This window comes from Haliotis asinina, chromosome 14 (assembly GCF_037392515.1).
Source record: "Haliotis asinina isolate JCU_RB_2024 chromosome 14, JCU_Hal_asi_v2, whole genome shotgun sequence".
In the NCBI taxonomy this organism is placed as follows: domain Eukaryota; kingdom Metazoa; phylum Mollusca; class Gastropoda; order Lepetellida; family Haliotidae; genus Haliotis; species Haliotis asinina.
In genome coordinates, this window is record NC_090293.1 from 45,408,587 (window position 1) to 45,432,957 (window position 24,371).

Below are 24,371 nucleotides of genomic sequence, written 5' to 3' on the forward strand. Positions count from 1 at the left end.
TTCTACGGAGGTAATTTCATTCAAACTGCAAGTGGTCTCTCAAACAAGCATGCTAATGATTGGTCCTTATTTGTGATTAAATTCTTGTAAAAAATTATATGTCTGTATTGATTGGAATGATTATTACATACTAATGCACATGTAACTATAGCAACTACAATTGTCATTTTTCATAAATGTACAAACAATGATTCATCAATATTCAGAGTTCATAATTTCGAGATAATAATTGAGTTTGAAGATGTTTGTTTCATATGACATTTAGTATTCACTACCCACTTAAGATAAAAATGAAAATATACTAAAAGAACAAAATAAGGGATCACATGACAGCACAACTGTTTCCATATTTGTTTCCAGGTTTCTTCATAATCCAAATGATACAAAGCTTGACAAGAAAACTTGAGAAAATATTAATGAACATGTACCTTTCGTGTGATCCCTTATTTCTTTCCAGCTGTATATTTCACAAATGAATTATGAAACCAAAAAAACTCTGTCAGTGAAACTGTTACACAACTACAAGTTGATTCCATTTTGAAATGTTTTGAACACTGACTTACATGTAGTCAAGGAAAACATCTGAAGCTTTTCCATTTTTTAAAATTGTCTTAAAACGGTATAACAAAGAGTATAAGAATCTCTTTATTTTTCTGAAACTGACAAGAACTAGCCTTGCCAAAGTATTGTGGATACCTGAGTTTCTTTAAATTTTTGTCTCAATGTTTTGGTGTGAAAATTACTGGAAACGTAAAAACTCCAAATATTTGACAGATTTCTTACTGTTCTTGCAACAGAAAGTCTCCATGTTGTAATCAGAGTGGCTACTGAGGTCTTTTTTGGTTATTTTACTCTGAACACCCCCAAACCTGGCTGCTACATCACGTATGGCTATTCATATATTGTCACATAAAATATGTGAAAATTTAAGAGGAAAAAAAAAGAAATGGTCCTCCCAAATAAATAAAATATAAATACATGTCACAAAAATAAACATCATTAATAAATGTGTCAGCTTATGCAACTTATTGGAAGTGTTCAGAATAGTGTATGATATGATATTTATCAGATGATAATTCTGGATGAAACACCCTCATTCCTTGGCAGTGATATGTGTTCACAAGAACCTTTCTTATTTCAACTGATATCAACATGCCTATTACAATCAGTGTGTAGATCCTGTAATCTAAAACTTGCTCTTAAAGAACCCTTCATACACCTAGCTACAGTGCAAATAAATCATCCATTCTGATTAGCATTTAATAACCTTTTGCTCCCACAAAGCCATTTTCAGTCCCGTTAGATAAATTCGCATTTTTCACGGCAGTCTGTCACCACAAACAAACAGCTGTACTGAGTTGCCGTTCTCTCAGCACAAAAATCACTTTAGGGAACAAGACCATGGTCCATAGGACTTAACCTTATTCCACAAATCAACTGAGTACAGATTACCAGAAGACGCAAAAACATTTATTATTCACGTTCTTTTCTGTTTTATTATTTTTTTAAATTTGTTACTAACTTGCATAGCACTGAGGACTGGATGGGATTACAACCTTCAAAAGCTGGTAACCTAGGAGAACATTTTCACTTGCCGGTCTTGATTGCAATTATGGACAACTTCAATACTTCATGTGTGTTCACCATTCTTCATTACCTAATAATCCCAAATTTGTTTCAACAACTTTAATCAGACTTTGTGGCTGTCACGTATGACCAATCCTTTTCCGCATAAAAGTCCTAATGTTGCATGTAACCAAGGGTGATAACTCTCACGAAAGTAGTGCCCGGAGCCCATGGCGAGAAGTGTGTTGTGTGATATGTAGGATTGAATTCCAGAAAGTTAAAACTGAAACTAACCAGGTGATCATAGCGTCTAGTTTTCTGTTCAATATAGATAATCTTTCATACCCTACAAATTGTTGATATATTCAAAAAGATCTAACCAATCTTAATGAAAAAGGATGCAGTGGCAAATCTTTCAGGCAATTGAAAACTGATTCAAGTTTACTTTAGATTTAAAAACATAATGACTACATCTCTTAGAATGAAAAGTGATTCTGTTGAATGGACTGTTGAAAATTTGTGAACAATCTTCCCCAAGACTGATGGACTTTAATACTGTTCATCTCATTGTTAGGAATGCCGATAATTCCAAGTTTTGTTTCTTTTAATGAGTGAGTTTGGTTTCATATCGCTTTTAACAATATTCCAGCAATATCCCAGCAAAGGACACCAGCAATGAGTTTTGCACTTGGTACCCATGTGTGGAATCAAAGCCCGGCCTTTGGTATGACAAATAAATGCTTTTACAACTAGAAACTGACCCTGTTTCTTAACGGAACAATGTCTCACTGAAATACTGAACACAATACTGCAAGCAATACTGTATAAAATATTGCATACAATACTAAATACTGTACACAATACTACATGCAATAATGTTTACAATACTGTACATAAACACTGCACCCAACACTATACAAAATAAATCATCTTTGAAGGGAGGTAACTCTTCCAGAGCTAAATGCAAGGCAAGTTATCACAATGCAACAGGACAATGTCAAGTCGTAGGGTACATGGTCCACTTTCACAAGAAAACATCACGTGTGCACTTTCAACTAAACATGAGGGTCTGGAGTTACTTACCATCAGACTGGACAACAGTTGCTCAAAAAATTAATTCATTCATACTTAAACTAAACTGACAGAGTCCTCTCCTTGCACCTTCTGGTAACAAATATTGATACGAATCAATAGAATTTAAAACTCGTGCTTCCTAGGTAGTTTCACACTTTCATCAAGGAATATCAAAACGTTCTGTATCAAAAGATGAAGATGAGATTTTTTTTGTATTTGAACATTTTTCAAATTTTCCAGTTTGTAAACAGTGAAAGAGAGCGTTTGTTTTTTACACAGCATTTAGCAATATTCCAGCAATATCACAGCAAGGGATAACAGAAATGGGCTGCACACATTGTACCCATGTTGGCAATTGAACGCAGGTCTTTGGTGTGATGAGCGAACGCTTTAACCGCTAGGTTATAACACCGTCCCTAGCTCATAAACAGCAATAAACAGTGTTTAGAGGCCAGATAACCAGCTTCTACGATACAGAGATTTGGGATGCCAACTGACTGTCATGGTAACTGACATCACAATAGTCTGCAAAGCTCTATGAGGCCATTTTAAAGTATTACGATCTCACAAGAAATATTGCACAATGTCACCCTGGGGTATTATTTATTGCGACCAATTTTGGTAGGAAATCATGCTTGTATTTGTTTTGGGTATTAATGAGACACTGAAACATAAATCTGAAAACTGGAAACAAAAATAGAAAAGAAAAAGAAAGAAATGCAAAAAATAATTCCCAATTGTAAAGAACCTTCTCCTTTAGCCCCTCAGCGTGACCTAGTTTCGACAATGAATTGAAATGCACATTTTGTTATCGTTGACACACTAACCCCACTTGATCCCCACTGTACCACTTGTCACATATGTTCCAGGCAAGGAGACTGCCCTATATCTATCGATGTAATGCGAAACGTCTAAAGGCCCATCAGAATGGGTGCATAACTAACAGGTTTAAAGACACCTTTCTTATGTAAAGACTAAAGATTCAAATATCTCATAGATAAACAAATTCACAAAATAATGACACAATATGAATTTCAAAAAGTTAAATTCATTGTTATTACGACTACTTGACACTGCTGAACATTGAATCTTTTCATATATATGTTTTCTTTTGAAGTTCAAAATAATGAATTTATACTGAGGAAATACCAGTTTTATTTCTTGTTTCACAGATTCACTTGTTGTATTGTTTCAAGAATACGAAGAAAAAAATACACATTAATTTTCCCTGCTCAAAAATGAAAACTCAAATGTTTTCATTGGCCAAACGTACAGAAATTGTTTTACATGTTTTTGCACCATCTACTTTCAGAAATTACTAAACGTAAAATAGTTTGAGGTTCTAAAGGGAATATTACTTTGGTGATTTGTTTTTTCCTTCCTGCCTTTAGGTTTTCTGAGGACAAAACACCTCTGGCATAAAATTGTAAAAATAAAAGTTTTAAAATACATGTAATGTTGATTTCTGATCTGAGCATGCCCTCAACAAGCAACATCCCAACTCATTCTTTCATTTCTTCTTTCCTGAAGACAAACAATAACCGTAAAAGAGCTCATGACTCTCTGTGACATCTACCAGAGAATCTCATCCTCTGCCACCACAGATACAGAATGGATTTCTGTGTCCTTATGAAACAAACAAAAGCAGATATATCACAGCCAATTGAACCAGTTCACTGTTGTGTTGTGGCATGACCATCGTCCAATCACAGCAACACTGGCATCTTGTGAATCAGTCTTCACTACAGAGTGTAGGCAGACGTTTCTTCATCCCAAAGTAGGCTTCGATCCTTGAAATGGCATAGTCCTGAAATTAAAGATTAAATTAACTAATTGTCTCATCACTTTACAAGCTGACAGATAGTTTTGTTGGTTTATGTTTATGAACTCCATCGTCTTTCTATGCTCCCATCTCCTGCCCACCAAGTACACATTCCAACATGAAATGAAGAAAAACAATGATGAAAATTGGTCATGATTTCTGACAAATAGTCATGATCTTTGATAAAGGGTCATAATCACTCTCAAAAGGTCATAGGCTCTGACAAAAGGCCATAATCTCTGACAAATGGTCATAATCTCTGACAAAGGGTCATGATCTCTGAGGGTAATAATCTCTGACAAATTGTCATGATCTCTGACAAATGATCATGATCTCTGAGGGTCATAATCTCTGACAAATTGTCATGATCTCTGACAAAGGGTCATGATCTCTGAGGGTCATAATCTCTGACAAATGGTCATGATATCTGACAAATGATAATGATCTCTGACAAAGGGTCATGATCTCTGAGGGGCATCATCTCTGACAAACAGCCACGATAACTGACAAACGGCCATGATAACTGACAAATGGCCATGACAAATGCTGTGTGATGATAAATCCAAGGACTAAGATCCAGTCATTCAGTGGATGGCTCCAGCCAGGAAAAACCATGAGGCTATTAGACCATCATGGAGGAGAAATCTACAAGCATTGGTACAGTGCTGGCAAACCTGGAGTCTTGGGGTTGAACCCAAGATCATTGGTTCCTTGGAGAACCAAGGGATGCAACTCTGTACAATGAACTGGAAATCCTGGTGCACTTCCCTTTCACAAACTGTGCAGTTTATAGGCATGGAACATGTTTTGCTATGTGAATGGTAGTGGGTATCCCAGTAAAAAGTGTTTGCTTGTCACACCAAAGACATAGGTTCGATTCCCTTCACAGGTACAACATATCAAAACCATCTGAATGTCTCACACAATGATAGAACACTGCCAAAAGTGTCATAAAATGATTATTATTCACTCATATGTGTCAGACAAGGTTGTTCACTAACTCACCCAATAACCAAACTCTATCTCGCAGGTCTCTGCTTGTATAATGGCCCACGTCCCCCACATGAAGTGGGAAGCCAAAGCGTAGGTATTGACTTCTATGTACATCATTGCCAACTCCTCCTCTGATATGTCATCTTCCTCGCGTCCAAAACTTGTCAGGTACTCTCGGAAGAAAGCGTACTGAAATACAAAACATCTGTTGTCAAACTTGTCATGTTGAAATTTATGTTGATCATTATGAAACATATTAAACTGATGCCGTCTGTTTCAGATGTGTTCATTGATGTTACAAGTCAAATCAGAAAGAGTGTATAAGAAACATTATACCAGAGCACAACTGGTGTTTTCTAGACCACATTCATTGTTTACTACAGAACATGATGTTTACTTGAGTATATCTGGTGTTTACTTCATGTTCACTAGACCTTCACCATTAATTGTGGAACCTACCTGTTCTAATTAGATAAAATCACCTGATGCAAACAAGAACTCACCTGTTGTTTCCTTGAAGGTTACTGAACTGGAATCCACCTGTTATCAGAAGAAGAACTCACCTGTTGTTTCCTTGAAGGATACTAGGCTGGAAGCCACAGTTACCACAAGCACTCACCTGTTGTTTCCTGCAGGGATACTGGGCTGGAAGCCACGTGTTACAACAAGAAGAACTCACCTGTTGTTTCCTTGAAGGATATTGGGCTGGAAGCCACCTGTTACCACAAGAAGAACTCACCTGTTGTTTCCTTGAAGGATACTGCTCTGGAATGTGGTAAAACTTGGGTTGCTCTGGGTTGGTGTAATCATAACAGGATTCCAAAAAGTGGTTCCCAATATCGAAGCCCCTGTAAACACAAAATAAGTTTAATAAGTGTTCCTACACTGCCAAACTGCTCTAAGACAAACCTTTTAAATCTCAAGGTTACATCATGAACCTATTTGCATAATTGTAAAAAATGAATTACTTTAATAATTTATGAATGTTTCATCATTCATAAATGTTAAAATAGCTGAGTCATGCATGATGAAGTACACATAATGAAATAAAATAACTATATCACATTTCCATGTTTAATTTCATGCAGTATTTAGTTTCTCCATTCATTCATTCATTCATTCATTCATTCATTCATTCATTCATTCATTCATTCATTCATTCATTCATAGAACAATCACTGGAATGTATATCAGATAGTGAGATATACTTACAGGTAACAAAATTTACAGCAGCATTCACAAAATATTCAGATGTATGCGGCAGTACATTTGTGCAGGAAACATGACCAGCATCAAGAAGTAGCATTAATTTCATTCACTGTCCTGCACTCCGTGTCACCATGACACAGGATTTCATAGTACGTGGGTCACCGTGACACAGGGTTACACAGTAGTCAACTGATGCAGTTTCACATTTTGTGAAAAATTTGTACGTGAATAAAATGTTTGTTATGTACCACTTTTTATGTTGTGTTTTGCACAAATGGCATGTCAGGGAGGCCTCATTGCTAGTCTATACACTTGGTTTATTATGAAGGCCGTGACAGTGCCTGACAATTGGCACTAAATAGCATAATAGTCTTTCTGTCTGATGTCATGATGGTGTGGAATAGATACCACTAAAAATTTACGATTTGATAAACATACATATTTATCACAACAATTGAGTAAGTTAAGTTATAATGGAAACAAGACGTCATCTGTTGTAAAACGTCATCATTCTCAATATGGCATTATGCATCATATGACAGCAGCAGAATCCATTAATCATATCGCGAAATCATTCATGATATCATCATATAATATCATCCATCATATCATAGTGTCATGATATCATGCAACACACCATGATATAATCATATATCATCCATCCATCATATCATAGTGTCATGATATCATACAACACACCATGATATCATATATCATCCATCCATCATATCATAGTGTCATGATATCATGCAACATACCATGATATTATACATAATATCATGATGCGAGGTCCATTTTTGTTGTCACCTGCTGTGATACTGTCAGAATGTTGTTGCTAAATCAAAACCATACTGACTTATAGAATGGTATAATATCACATCTTGATACAATGACTGATATCATGCTATCATCCATTATGACATGTTTTTCTTTCAAATAAAATTTTTGACAACCGTTTGTAAGGAAATTCCAAGTGTGCAGCCAGCATCATTGCTCTTCCTAGGGGTGATTACTGAAGGGAAACAACTATTTCGATAGCAATAGTCTGTTGCAACATATTGCTGCGACCAACTATTGCAACTGTGTTTTTCTCACCTTGAAGTTTCTCCTTTGAAGTCATTTCCCACATGAATATATATTTTACATGAGATAAGAACAAATTGAGCTAGTGTCAAACTTTAAAAACTGACAAGAAACTTGAAACCAACACCAAGTTTGGTTAAGCGGTAACAGGGGCGGATAACTCTAAATCAAAGAGAACGAATCTGGCACTTCCTGTATTGTGCACAGTGCACAGTGCATTTATCTATGGAAGTCAATTTACTTAACTATCGATAGTCACACACATTATCAATCCATCGATAGTTTTCATTTCTACCATCAATTAATTACTATCAGAGACGCAACTGCAATCCGTTGAGTAGCCCTAATAGCTACCTACCTGAAGTTGTAGCTGCAGTACTCCCAGTCTATGACAGTCATTTGTCGGGCAGGGTCTGGCTCGTCCTTCAGATACAAGATGTTTCCTGCAAACATGAACCAAAATTTCAATACTTTCTGGCATTACTGATCATCTGTGCTGTTGCATGAGCAAAGTCGATAATATCAATCCATTTAAATATTTGTTTCCTGTAAGACATGTGTATTTTTTATCACTTGTTTCACTCATCTGTCTCCTCTAAGCCATCATGTGGTCAAAAAGGAGAAAGATCAGATGTAGACCTGTTGAACAAATTGAATGTGTCAGATTAGTTGAGTGAGTGATTGAGTGAGTGAGTGAGTGAGTGATTGAGTGAGTGAGAGAGTGAGCGAGCTAGCAAGTTTGTTTTTACGCCACTTTTAGCTATATTCCTGCAATATCATGGCAGGGGACACCAGAAATGGGCTTCACACAATGTACCCATGTGAGATGGCATGATGAGCAAAGGTTTCAACCACAAGGCTACCCCTCCACCCCACCTCCCAACTAGTTGGAACATGTATGGTCAGATGGCTTACAAAACATTGTTGAAAATAATATTTTCTTCTACTTATTATCTCAGTGGTTCAAAGAGAATAAAATGCTGATATCGCGTACAGTCTTTTTACATCAAGATGTATATGGATTTACATCTTGGCATCAAGAACTGATCTTCAGCAACCCATGCTTGATTTAATGCGACTGACTTGGTTAGGCAGTCAGACTGGCTGACTTGGTTGACACACGTCATCGTATCCCAATTGTGTAGATTTATGCTGATGGTGTTCATCACTGGACGGTCATCACAGTCCAACACCATAATGCTACAAACAACAAACCAACCAAAATCTTGGCATCATCCTCACCATAACAGAGACCACATACAATGACTGTATTTACTCACTTAGAACGTAAATACATGACATTGTTATATATATTCATATTCAACCTTTTCCATAACTTACTTTCTCTAAATCCATTAAAAATGAAATGGATGGGCAAATAAGAATGCACCTTTATTGCATGTCTTGGAATGTTTTTATCTGTGACTGAGTGTGAGAGATATTAACAATGTTCTCACTCATATTATAGTTATATCGTAATTTGGTAGGAATGCAGAAAATAGAATATGCTTAAGATGTTTACAGTTCTGGTGAAAACCATGACTATGAAGCTGACAAAGTTAGAAACATTTTTTTTAATTGCTTTATATCACTTTGATCTGGGTACAGCATTTCATGCAGATTTGACAAGTCAGTATATTTGTTGTAGTGTATAGCATGTCAGATTACGAAGTTATTATCTATAGAATTAGATTGTCATAAGATGACCAAAATGTAAGAAAAGTGTTGTAATTTGCAGTTACAGTATGCATTAAATTTATGTAATTAGTAATTGTAATTCAGTTTTGGTTTCAGACCAGCGAGAAAAGGTACAATGTTTGCTACCTTTCTAGAATTTATGTATTTTTTTGTTGACAGGAAAATGAACATCATTTCTTTTCCTTTTGAATCTGAGAATAATGGTTTCTGTGTTTAATTTCAAATCGGTATCTGTTTCATTTTTAATCCATTCTAGTAGATTTTCCCACAGCATTTTAAAAAGTTTGTATTCATACAATAAATCTTGGGTTCTTGCGTTCTCAAGGCATGTAACTCTCCATAGCAAATTGTGTTGTCTCAGGCAACTTGGCCATAGATGCCTCCGTCATGTTGGTAAACAACAATATACAATCCAGAAATCTGTTCTGTTTTTGATCTTGTCAATAACATCTGACGTGATGTGATATCGAAGAAAAGGTGCATCTAATCTGATTTGTATGCATTAGCCTCCAAAAAAAAATCCATCAAAAAAAGATCTCCAACCAAGATCAAGAAATCATGAGAACAGACAAATGTTGATTAATGTCAGTGATCATTCAGACTCGATGTCACATCTGGTGACACTGGTGGATATTAACTAGCTGGCAATGACATCATCACTGTGCTCGCACATCAAGGGAAAATCAATAATGGCCTTGATCCAGGATGACATACCACAATATGAAGTTGGAAAATTACACCTACACTGTAGGTGATGTTATCCCGTTACCACCAAAACATGTCATGTGTTCATCGAGTCATGTATTGTGTTATAACACAGAAACACAATGATATATAATATAAACCCAGATTTGCAAAGACTACACCCAGTATTGTGTGGATGTCTTAGATTTACTAGTCTCTAAGACCTGTCTGCATCCATGTTAAGAAACTCAATTTCTGACAAAATTTCTGACAAAATCAGAGCATAACAAACAACTAGAAGGGTGCAGGGAGGCCATATACAACACATTAAGCAAAGGGAATGATGGTCTTGATGGGGCATACATTTTTAACACTGAACATTTTTACTTTTTTGCCACTGCCATAGAAAAAACTGTTAGGGAAAAAGGGCTGAAAAATCTACCAAAATAGACAGTAATTTGTAGCAAATATGACTCTCACAAGGACAAATATTGACATCATTAACCGACAAGAGATGGATCAGTGTTAGAGACTGTTGATAGAAGAAATTTTTACTTCAATCTTGTGTACTTGTGTACTGTAGACCATATAGAAAGACTGTGATGTTTATCAAACAATAGTGGTATGATGTCATGCCAAGGGGAGGTCACTCTGGCGGTTAGACGTGTCTATGGTAACCACAGTTGGGACCAAGGACATGACATATTTCAGTCTTGTCTCTTACACCATGGTATCAATGTCTACACTTGGAAAATATCTGTTCATGGTGAATTATTATTGGCAGAGTAAACTCCTCAAATAATACTGAGAGTAAGTATAACTAGACAGGGGTGGAATAATCACATGCCATCACTGGACGGTGAGAAGCCTACAGGTTAAAACATTCATTTGTCACATCAAAGACCTGACTTCAGGTTGTCATGAGACAATATACAGACAAGGCTCATTAATTTGACATTGTCCGTTAGACAGCACATTGTCAGATTAACGAGGATGTTGGACAAAATAAATCAGACTAATAATGTTTATTCAATTTGCTACCAACAGATTAAGGAGGTCGGATTAACAAGACTTGACTGAACACTGCAATTCTGCTTCCTTGAGCATGCTGATATGATATTATTCAATAAAACAAATAACATAAAAAACCCATAATTTTAACAGAATCCTGAATCTTACCTTCTTGTAGATCATTATGACAAAAAACGACAGGCGAGCGTACCCTTGATAGGATTAGCCTGAAAATAGACACATTTCATTCTGGTCAAGGAAGAGTTTATTGAGCACAATGAACACATACGCAGTTACTATAGCATTACATCTAATCTACAAAATGCTCAAAAAAGCATCAAGTAAATTAACAAAATACAGGTGAATGAATTCATGAAAAGTATACCATCAACTAATTAATGACTACCAATGAATTTTTTCATGAATTAGTAAAATACATCTATAAATATTAATCAGTATTTCACTCATTTATACAGTCAAAAATGATGTTCAAAAATCCCATCGGCCGACGCCAGGGATAAGTCAGTCTATATTTCCGGCAATCAAATAATGGTATCTTACTTGTCCATGGGCTACTAGACTTATGGTTTCAAACTTCAAATAAACTTCATTTCATATCTATTCAAAATGTTGTTATTAAATTTCACAATGATAATAAAGAAGAGTTATCTTTCTTTGCTATTTATCACTTATCAATAAATAGTCCACTAAACATTAACATCAAATACAATGTTGATTTATTCTTTCAAAATTATATAATAATCATGTCAAAAAAGTCAAGGTAATGGAAATTAGTCAGGGCAAGTTACTTTCTTAAAGTCAGTCCCCCTTTGGCAAGTGACATCAAATACTGTTTTGAATCCATGCAGCTGATGAAGACATTTATACGATTGTATCTTAATTTCAGTGGCATACCAGTAAATGACACAAAAATTATAGACAGATAGGAACTCACATTAATTCTTGGAACTCCTGCTCTAAATTAAATGCCATAAGTTTCTTCATTTTTGGATTTGTTTCTGCATGTTGGGAAAAATTATTCTTGATTTCTACCAACCACCTGCAAAAAGAAAACACAAGGTTATCCTAATGTGACCGATCTTTTCTACATGTTTCAAATATATTATTTGCTATATTGAACAACCAACGAAACCTATTTCTGATACCTCATACCGAGAAACATATTAGAGGTAGTTGTTACTTGTCCATCGACACTTATTGGTCAGTGGAACTGTGATATCATTCTGCTCAGACATCATTGTTCAATGCACAGTTGAAACAACAGTGATATCATCTTACATAGGCTCTCTCTCTGTGTGTGTGTGTGTGTGTGTGAAAGTGTGTGTGTGTGTGTGTGTGTGAGAAAGTGTGTGTGTGTGTGTGTGTGTGAGAAAGTGTGTGTGTGTGTGAAAGTGTGTGTGTGTGTGTGTGTGTGTGTGTGTGTGTGTGTGTGTGTGTGAAAGTGTGTGTGTGTGAAAGTGTGCACGACCCTTTTCTAACAAAATCTGTCCCTGCAGTTGAGGGTGAAAACAGCTGTAATATCATTCTACTTCTTCACACTGTTTGGTTTGCAGCCATTTATTCAACATAGCTGTGATATCATCCCACCCATTCCATTATCATTTATTCAACATAGCTGATATTGTCATACCCACTCCAGCCGCCTATTCAACATAGCTGTGATATCATCCCACCCATTCCAGCTGTTTATTCAACACAGCTGGAATGTCATCCCTCCAAAACATTCACACACAGAACAGCAATATTCTCCTACCCTTCCACTATGTTCTTGAGCCAGCGTGGTTCTTTGCACAATGGCATGTCCAGTTGGTGGAACTGTGCCAACTTCCTGGCAATGAGGCGAGATATTGATGGTTTCAACATTTCCGATGTTGACAAAGTCTGTGTCTACAACAGGAATGAGTGAGTGAGTAAAGTATGTTCTTTAGCACTGTCAGTGATTTGACATTACAGAGACAACCACAGACAACCAGTACATGCATGACATGACATGACCATGATGACAACTGTGCATATGACATATACTAATCGCATAAAGAAACTGTGCATTGTCAAAACATTATCCCATTTGATAAGCATGATAACAATGTCAAAGGTACATATAAACGTTTATGGAGGGATCATGAGACCATAACAAGTCGGGGGAATTTCAATTGAAAAGTCAATCACAACGATGTCACAAATCCACAAGCAGGACTTATTGGGTCAAACAACCATGTCAAAAGCTCAATAAAGGGTATGTCAACCATCGCCATTGAGAACAGCAGTGCACCGATGACACATAGGGCCTATCAAATGTGCAAGGAAGGCTTGTGGGATATCACACCACATTCTCTCAAGTTCCCTAAAATGGTCTGTTGGGGAGAGGTCCAGTGAATTTGCACTTTGTATGCCAAGGCAGTAAATCAACATTGTGGTGTTGCAAGAACTATATAACCCTTTCCGTATGAGGGTGGGCATTGTCCTGTTGGAATGTTAACCCAGGCCATGATGTTACAGAAGAGGAATTGCCACAGGTCGAATAATCTGAGTAGCCCACACCAGTTAAGTTGCCCTGAACATTCACCAAAGGATTTCTTTGGCGTACTGTTATTCCACCCCAAAACATCATGGAACCACCACCACCAAAGCGATTCCTCTCCAAGACACAGGCCTGTTCATAACATTCTCCCACATGTCTGTTGGCACGTTGACGTCCAGCACTATAGGAAAGGTTAAACCTGGACTCATCTGTAAATACAACATTTCTCCACCATAATAAGGGTCTGTGGACATGACGAACAATAACAGTCTCTCAATTACTGTCCATGTATTTATCAGAGTCATTGATCCAAGCCAGTTCCTAATCATTCTATTTTTCTGGTGAGTGGGTGTTCTTTGAACAACAAAGTATTAACCATGGGTTCAAATTGGTATAACTAACAGCTTGCATTTTGCAAATTCAGGTCACTTCAGTTCCAAATGTTTAAATCGAGCTCTGATATGTCGTGCACAATTAGATATTATTAACCACCATTGAAACATCCACCTTATATGAACTGCCACAAACATGCATTGACATGGTTCACAATGATATACATATTGATGAGCTTGTCATTGTACATTAAATCCATATACATGCAGCACACTCTCGTTAAGTGGCAATTCAAGCGATTCAAGATTCAATTATCTCCTTATCTGGTGAAGTGAGGTTAAATGGAGTTTAATGACCTTGGTACCAAGCCATCGACCCCTTGCACTCTTGGAGATACTCCTTCCTTACCCAGAATCTGGTTCAGTTTTTTGATATATCACAAAGAATAATTCACGCGATGGCTGAGGTCAAAATCAGTCAGATAGACAGAGGATACTAAACGACCTTCCGTGTAATACCAGTTTTATTAACCGAGTTAATGATTTGGTATCAGACGAGCGAAAGCGAGTTTGATACTAAACCTTTAATGAGTTTAATGAAAATGGTATTTCACGGAAGCGAGTTTAGTATTCTGTTTATTACTCGCCAACATAAATTGACAGAAATTGCCTACGGTGTGAGGACTCTCAGCTTTCAAGTCAAGCAAGGTCTAGTAAAATCGCGACCTCAACATTAGCATTGTGACATCACAACTTTGAACCATTTTGATGTCATACGTCAACTGACCTCCGTTGATAAATGTGCAGCACAAAATACAGGATGTTTGGGTACATACTTGGAGCTTCATTGATTTCATGTTTCAACTGTATACCAGTACTTGATCTGGTTTTTATTTCATGTAATCTATACAATCATTGGAGAAATTACTTCAAATGAGATATTTAAAGGAGAAAAAAACTGTTCCAATAGACCAACAGACTATTGATAACGCAACAGCACGTAACAATAGACAATCTATTGATAAAATGCATCAGCACATAGCACTAGACAATCACTATCACAACAGCTATTTCACCAGCAGTCACCACTATTATTTACATGACTTTCAGCATATTCCCACCATATCTCAAGGCAAAAGAAACAAGCTTATTTGTAGGGCATCAAACTTCAGCAAGATAAGCAAACGCTTGAACCACTAGGCTACCCAACTGCCCGGTAAAGCAAATGAAAGTTGCTTTCTGATCAGCTTGCATTGACGTCTTTGGTTTAGTCCTGTGCTAACATAGTAATGTAACAATGAATGTGACTGAATTGACATGTAATGCCACTTTAACTACTGAATGTAAACATCTGCTCTATGTGCACCCCATGCATGATATGACGATAATGTCATAGGGCCATATGTGCTTCCTGCCCAAGTATGTATGCAACACTGCTCAATAAGTCGTGTCATGTGCTTTTGGGGAGTGTTAGTTGCATTACTTGCAATACCACCATTAACAAAGACGCTGACGGAGACTGCAGAGCTATAGATAACTCGTAGGGTCACTGAGTATATCATTGTGAACCTTGTCAATGCATGTTTGTGGCAGTTCGTATTATGTACTCACTTGTATTCATCTCAAAAGCTTATCATAATTTTCCTTTGAGTAACGAAATAAACTGTACCCATCTCTCTCAAATTCAATTGGTTATTTTGCCATTTTCCATTAACTGCAAATGTATAATAATATTGACATGTTGGTTTATGTGTTTGATATTCATATGTGGGCAGTAATATGAGACAAGATAATAAAGACTGACAGTCGCTCAATATATATCAGTTATTTTATCCATCCTCAGTGATCTCCAAGCTAAGTTTTGACATTGTTGTGTGTACGCAAGTAAGAAATTTATTTAGCATTTACAAAAATTCAAGCGTACTTGTGTGCAGCAGACTTAGAAATTCAGTTTTCACGTAAATATTTGCATAATTTATGCAGATATGCAGCGTATCTGTACCTCTGAAATTGTGTTTGCTTATGCTTAAATGACACTCAAACTTGTTTCAGCAAAATACAACAGAGGTCAAGGTGAACTGTGCGTGAAGCAAATGTTTTGAAAACATCATATGATGCAATTTATTTCATGCTCTTCTGATATGAATACGCATTGAAAGGTTTAAAATCAAGTTGTACACATGTGTACAATTATATAATCCTGCGATTTCAGCATGAATACCTAATGCAGTACAGCCCACACATCTTTTTCTTAACATATGTTCACTGAATGAACACTGGCATCAAATACATATTTACTTATTCAGGGTATGATTTTGCTCTTTACAGGTGCATGTTAAAATTGGATGGTGCAGATAACAATAAATCCTTCTACACCTTATAGCTGTCATTTTGAGTTTTAACTGGGAAGCAAGTGACTGAAAGTAATACATCCCTCTCAGCGTTACTTGTTATGAAACGTTAGTGTACTCATAAATCAGTTCCATAGGAGTCACCATATAATTCAGATTTATAAATGAAGATAAGGTTAAAATTTAAACAGAATAATTAATGATCAGTGAGTCAGGTTCTGTTGCAGGTATCTGACACAGAGGAATTGTTATGAAAATTGCAAAACACTGGTCACGAGAAGGCCATGGGCCAAGGGACCAGTGAACAACGTATTTATCTTACTGAACACCTGAATTTTAGTTTTGAACTGTTTGAATCACTTCTGCTGAATGCAAGGAAAATCGCCATTTTACCGACGACACAAGGTAAACAGATATAGAGTTAACTCCCTTCCATCAATTTTCAATCTCAAAACATCTGTAATTTCCGTGCTTGATGCGTGATTCAGTTTGTTATTCGAGGTAAAAAAGTACTACCATGAAGCACCAGAGGAGTTCGGAATTCCCAGCGGTGTACATTGAAAATCATACGTCGCCTGTAAGCGGGGTACATTGAAATAGCGCTTAGCCAATCAGAAAGCGACATTCATGTGTGAGGTAAGATAAATATTAATGTTCCTTTTCAGAACTAGTGGCATTATTTTAGGGTGCAACCAAAACTTTGATAGTGCAGTCAAACTACTAAACTACTAAACTGCACCATGTTCTTTTGAATTCTTCACATAAGTGTCTTGTCCTGCTTCATAAACTAGACACGCATACTGAACAGACAAAGAAATGCAAGTTTTAAAAAAATGAAATCTCAAAACAGTATTCATGCTAATGTCTTCTATTTAAACACTTCAGAAACAAAACAGTTTCTTTTCTTTTGTGTTTCTTCAGTTTAGTATACATTCCTGCCTGCTTACGCTGCCAGGCTCTAGGCAGTTTTGAGCTGATGAGTATTTCAACATGTGTCATCATTGCCACTTAAGGTATTGTCACTTTTCTTTGAGGATTCAATATATCTTTACCTCTTAGGCCAAAAGTTCACACCTGTAAGTGGTTCTTGTGTGTTGTTTGAGCTGAGGTCTCATCAACATGCTGCTGAGACAGGTGTTTGTAATGTTCCAGATTCTCACAACAGCGGTGTGCGTGTCTACAGGACAATGACCGAAGATAATGTTGCACTTGAGCTGATGTTATTTGCTGCACTTGAGCAAATTACATGTTATGTTGGATTGTACATCCACTGAGAGCTACATACCAACCAAAACACTATACTTACAGTATTGGTCTAAGTATTGATTTACAACACATTCTTATGCATATTTCTGTGAGTAAGTGAGTGTGAGTGTGAGTGTGAGTGTGAGTGAGTTTCATTTTTTAACCCCTTGTAGCAATATTCCAGCAATATCATGGCTGGGGACACCACAAATGGGCTTCACACATTATAAACACGTAGGGATTTGAACTTGGAACTTCAGCATGATGCGTGGATGCTTTAACTATTAGGCTACCCCACCGGACCCATATTTTAGTCAAAGCAAGTAAGTGCATCACAGGCTGACAGAGCGAGTAGGTTGTTTGGGGTGAGTGAGTGAGTGAAGGAGTCTGTTACAGCAGCTACAAGGATACAGGAAAACAAATAACAATGTTAGTGAGGCCTCAGAACCATCTTGTTATCTTGGAAACATGTTCCAACAAAACTGCTATCAAGGCCATTTAGGAACTACATCTAATGAGATTGATCAGCTCCTTCCAAGAATGCTATACCGACAAACACAAATCAATTAAGACCTGAATTAAAATTCTTTTGCATTGAGAAAAATATATTACTAAAAGTGGCACATATCTTCATAAACTAAACAAAAACATATTTAATCATACATTTAGATTTTAATTCAGGAATGATGACTTCAGGACTGTTTATTCAATCACAAGAATCACTGAAAATCTATGGATCTAACAACTGTAGAATGACACTTTTCTTAAATAGAATATTTCAAGAATAATAGCACTGAGTAATTGTATTCCTAATATATGTAATGAGATCCGACCAGAAAAGTGTATTATGACAGTTATCATGTTACTTATAATCTGCAATCCATCTTACTGTGGTACGTGCATATATACATTAGGATACCACATTTGGTTTGGAGGTATTGTTTCAATGTCAACATAACCTTAGGCTCTGAATCCATGTGCAGTGAAGTTCACTGAGCTTGAAACAGTATGCCTACCTGGAGTATGAGCTCATGAGCAATTGTCTAATCTTGGTGTGCACACAAACAAGTAAATAATCAAGTAAATAATCTACTTGTTACATAAAAAAACATGATGATTGTTATGAAAAGCCTCTGTCACTGAGAAAACACAATGTCTGGTTTATTCACACCTATATGTCTGTCTACTCGTCTGCTAATGCAATGCACAACTTCAATCACTAGCCACATGCAATTTGAAATAAACACCTATCGGGGCCCATAAGCCATAAACAAAGAGCTGGCTAAGCATATCGGCAAACGAACCAGTGGCAAATGAAAAGGCTTCGTTACATTTAAGTGCACACCCACCAGCTCTGACTGGGTTCAGTATCGTGGCTACTTCATTTTGAGGGAGGTAAACCATTGCAATGCAAAACATTGGCCTTTTGATTTTGATAATTTCGTGTATTTGTGTGTTTTTAGCAATAAAGAAGTTGTTCATCCATATATTGTCACCATTCCTTACTGCCCTAACTTTTAAATGCCTTTCAAAGAAGTTACAGATCCCGCTTGTTGCCTCTTAAAACAAGCATGGGTTACTGAAGACCAATTCAAACACAGATATTCACAGGTCCTTAAATAAATAGTCTCAACAAGACAAACCAGTGATCAAAAACAATTAAGTATAGTTTTATGCCACACTGATCAATTTTCAGCAACCTCACAGCCTATGACATCAGACATGGGCTTGAAGTACTGTATTCAATTCAGTAACCAAATCAAGGTATGATCAAATAACACCTGAACACCGATGCCATCCAACCTTTACGACAAATAACACCTGCATGGCTGCAAGTGGGTAAGTTTTGAAATGACTCCTAAAAACATTCCAAGTGTTAGCTGTTATTTAATCTTGTTATTTAATCTTGTTGTTTAATTTCGTTATTTAATCTGTCATATATCAGTTGCATCCTAGGTCAAAGAGTCCTTGGATGGGTGATTGTGTTTGGCTGCTTCACTCATGAGTGTTTCAAGGACATTAGTGCTGCCCTCCAACAAGGCACATGAAAGGAAGGAAAATTCTGTAAAATGTCTTAGAAATAAACAAGGGATACTTACTGGAATGTATTCTTCTATCCGTCCATCGTGATATATGCCATACAATTTTGGTCCCATGCCCTTCTCTGACAAGAGCGCAAAGACAACAGAGTTGTGGACAACAAACTCCTTACTGCTCTTGGCAATGTGTCCATAAATACGTAGCAACACACATGTCGGCTCCCCAGGCTCAGGCTCCAGTGTCTTCGGAAGGTAGCACAAGTATAGGAAGTTTGTAAGACCACCACTGAATGAAGAAACATAAACATGCTGTTACATATGTCATGTTATTTTCCTTGGTCGAGAGTCTGTCTCATATTTACAAGTATTGCACTTAAAATCCAAAAATACATTTGAACAGGTATATCTTCTGAAATTTATTGATTCATACAGCTCACACATTGATTTTCAGGTAAACTGCACTTTACAGGTCCCTGGAAGTGTATGTGACAGACATGCGCAGAAGCCATACTTAAATTGAAGCAAGCACTAACGCTGACGCCATTTTTTGTTTATTCCGGCAAATAACTACCGCTGTTTTATGCCCTTGTTTGACCTATTAAATTACTAAATTTTTTACTATACTGATTTTCATATTCACACCTCAATGACCCAAATATATACACAGTCACCTTGATCAAATTTTGAATTGTACAAAAGAAATGGCAATAACATCAAAGATGGCTGTCTAGTAGGGTTTACTGAAGGAACAAGATATTTATATCCAAGGTCTACAAAAATGGACACAAAGGATATCTAGTATAAATGAATACTGTAACAGAAAACAAACTCATTTTAAAGCACAAGTCAATTAATTTGTCTTCAAAGCCAAACTGATAAGGTGGTAAAACACTTCCCTGTGCATCCCTAAAGTGAAGATTGGATTTAAAGATATAACATTTGTTATAGCTGGGATCACACTTTCTCAGTAAAGTACAGATCCTTGTAGATTTGTTGGGTTGAGTCCTGTCTGGGATTTGAACCCACTCTCCCTGAATCAGGCATCTCATTGCCAAAACACTAAGTCAGCCATCTAACCCACTCAGCCACAACACCATGCATATTCATGGATTTAGAGAGCCAAATAAGAGTTTCCAGCTAAGTAACTTTACTTCTATCATCAAAAGGTAATACCACACAGCTAATGGGGGTTGGTGATTAAACTGGTTAACTGGTATTCTGCATTTCAAACTTCACGATATGATACACTGTGGTATTCTTTCCACGAACCAGTTCGCCCGATGCAATTTCTGATTGGTAATTTGTGTGAGTAGTCAAAACTTATAACTAATAACATTTCTACTTCCTTTTTATTACTTTATATTAATAGTTTTGAGAATCTTTATTGGCTATATTATTGCATTTGCATGACTTGTAAACCATAAAAATATGGTATTGGCATTCGTTGCATTGATAAACAAACCAAAGTAGTGAACATGGCTCAGACGATTTTTGTCCAGTTCAATAGGTTTGAGCAAAGTCTTCAATTTGGAAACATTTTTAACTGACCTCTTCTAAGATCACATCTGAATCCTGGCAGTGGGCAGAGGCATTGTTTCAAAGAAAGGAAACAGGAGTTTCATCATTTTAAATCATGTACTGCAACACATATTGCATATTCACCAACATATATCACAAAACATTGCAATACAAAAATTGGGACAATATCCAACCTTACAGATAAACAGTCTGAATGGTAACATCACAATGTTTAGACATGAAAATGGTTAAAATCTGATCTAAAAAATGTATAACGCAGTGAACACAATGTTAGCTTCTTTCCAGTGAAATCACTAGTTAATTAAACTGACTCTCATCACAACTTTTAGCAGCGATGAAACTAGATATTAAGGCAAATGTGTTTGTCCAGTGGACTGGAAAAGCAGAGCATTAAATATGTCAAGACTGACAGCATACAATGTCTCAACTTTCATTAATTCCAGGGATGAGGTAATTTGAATCCAACCCAGGATATATAAGAGATCTGGGTTCAATTTCTGGAAAGAATTTTCAGTTACAAAATTTCAAACTGAGTTTGACAATTTGGAACAGCTGAGTTCCTTAGACGAAAAAATCAGTAACTTACCTACAAAACTCAGATTATCTACTACATTTGAGTTCAATATCAATTTCAGTTTATTTCGGAAAATACGTGATCAACAGCATGAACATTAGCTTATGCAATTGGGACACAACCAAGTCAGCAGGTCTGACCATCCGATCCCGTTCGTTGCCTCTTACGAAAAGCATGAGTTACTGAAGATCAATTTTAACACATATCTTCACAGGTCTTTGCATTCTGAAACGAGGGTACTGATTATATAAATGGCCTCTCACAACACTGCTTAAGACCAATTGTGACCTCAACCTTCAAGGGTACAGCACATATTGTACATCCCTCACTTATTTCAACAACAATTGCGTTTTAAAGACCCAGAAGCCAAGAAGCATCGTACACCGAATGGCTACACAGCACTGCTTCAGAGTGTGACTGGACTGATATGTTTGCGAACCTTTTTAAGTTTATACTTTGTTTGGCGAACCTTCCCAAACATCCTTGAACTGTTGGCATACATTAAAGGGATTTAAATTACATTTGTGACGTCATTACATTGTCCTTTCGCTCCATTACTTTTCAGGGATGGAGTGATGTGTACCAGTTTCAAATTAAAGACTTCATTTGGTCATTTTGACATTTACTTTTGATTACAGAAATATTCCCAATACTTTGAATGTAATTAACGTAGGGTAATATCCTTGTAGCTCTCCATTCTGTAAAAATAATGTGGTTCCATAATGGTGAGTTTGGTGGGTGAGTAAGTGAGTAGAAAAGAAACATAGGAGGAGTATTAATTATACGCTTAATTTCAGGACATTTCACGTAATCAATTTCATTCCTCTTTTGCTCATCAGATTTAAAGTGGATTTTATTTGCATTAGGTTATGATATTTACGAGAATATAATGCAATATTTTGTTTCTGTGAAAGTCCAGGTACAAACTGCAATATGTATAGACAGGTGCCATCTTCCCAGGAAGGGGATGTTACTGATTATGATTGCTGAAGTAAACCAAATAACATAGCCATCGAACAAACTAATGCAAAGAAGCTTCACTTTTATCATCTTATTGCAAATGGAGATCATGATCATCACTCAGAGAGTCTTGACCAGACGTTGCCATGTTCTTAAGTAAATAAAGCTATGGGAGAGCTAGAATCTGATCCTGACATATACAAGGGAAATAACTCGTGTTGGCCACTGTGATGATAGTGACTCACACTTCAGCCTTGTCTGCCTTGGGTAGAAGATTTAATTCACATTAAGTTTCCTTTGAAAGACGACAGGAACATTATAAGACAAAAAGTGAACAAGTACAAAGTGTTGGAAAAGTGTTGACAATGAAATAATTTCTCTGCGCTTGGTAAATGGGTCTCATAATAAAATTAATCTATGGAGCAAGTTTTTGGACAGGAATGACTAATTATGTACACTCTTCTAAATGTTAAACCAAACATTTTTCATTTCTTTTAAAGGGTTAATTATCTTTTCATTTAGTCAATATTGAACATGTTAAAGTAAACATGTGCCAAGTTGAATTTGACAATACTTGACCTGTATAATGACACCAATGGCGCCTTCCATAATTACACTTCCCTGACCGTTTCCTGCTTGGTCAATGGTGGACTTTAACCACAGCATGATTCCTGACACTTTGAAAACTTTCTAGATGTTTACCACAATAGTGAAACCATAGATACGAGGTAGTTTGTAGATGTTTACCACAATAGTGAAACCATAGATACGAGGTAGTTTGTAGATGTTTACCACAATAGTGAAACCATAGATACGAGGTAGTTTGTAGATGTTTACCACAATAGTGAAACCATAGATACGAGGTAGTTTGTAGATGTTTACCACAATAGTGAAACCATAGATACGAGGTAGTTTGTAGATGTTTACCACAATAGTGAAACCATAGATACGAGGCAGTTTCTAGATGTTTACCACAATAGTGAAACCATAGATACGAGGTAGTTTGTAGATGTTTACCACAATAGTGAAACCATAGATACGAGGCAGTTTGTAGATGTTTACCACAATAGTGAAACCATAGATACGAGGTAGTTTGTAGATGTTTGCCACAATAGTGAAACCAGATATGAGGCAGTTTGTAGATGTTTACCACAATAGTGAAACCATAGATACAAGGCAGTTTGTAGATGTTTACCACAATAGTGAAACCATAGATACGAGGCAGTTTGTAGATGTTTACCACAATAGTGAAACCATAGATACGAGGCAGTTTGTAGATGTTTACCACAATAGTGAAACCATAGATACGAGGCAGTTTCTAGATGTTTACCACAATAGTGAAACCATAGATACGAGGTAGTTTGTAGATGTTTACCACAATAGTGAAACCATAGATACGAGGTAGTTTGTAGATGTTTACCACAATAGTGAAACCATAGATACGAGGTAGTTTGTAGATGTTTACCACAATAGGGAAACCATAGATACGAGGTAGTTTGTAGATGTTTGCCACAATAGTGAAACCAGATATGAGGCAGTTTGTAGATGTTTACCACAATAGTGAAACCATAGATACGAGGCAGTTTGTAGATGTTTGCCACTATAGTGAAACCAGATATGAGGCAGTTAGTAGATGTTTACCGCAATAG

At 36.6% G+C, this 24,371-nt stretch overlaps 1 protein-coding gene across 1 annotated transcript in view; it reads right to left on the reverse strand.

The window, feature by feature from the left end:
* Positions 1-1,485: 1,485 nt before the first annotated feature.
* Positions 1,486-24,371, reverse strand: part of LOC137262145 (choline/ethanolamine kinase-like) — a 33,318-nt gene continuing 10,432 nt past the window's right edge. Inside the window, exons 2-9 of the mRNA XM_067799927.1 lie at positions 19,710-19,935; positions 12,915-13,048; positions 12,096-12,200; positions 11,309-11,367; positions 8,106-8,190; positions 6,195-6,303; positions 5,468-5,644; positions 1,486-4,447 (exon numbers count right to left, since the gene is read on the reverse strand). Coding sequence (XP_067656028.1) covers positions 4,373-4,447; positions 5,468-5,644; positions 6,195-6,303; positions 8,106-8,190; positions 11,309-11,367; positions 12,096-12,200; positions 12,915-13,048; positions 19,710-19,935 — 970 coding nt within the window. The 3' untranslated portion in view covers positions 1,486-4,372. The remainder of the gene's footprint in view (positions 4,448-5,467; positions 5,645-6,194; positions 6,304-8,105; positions 8,191-11,308; positions 11,368-12,095; positions 12,201-12,914; positions 13,049-19,709; positions 19,936-24,371) is intronic.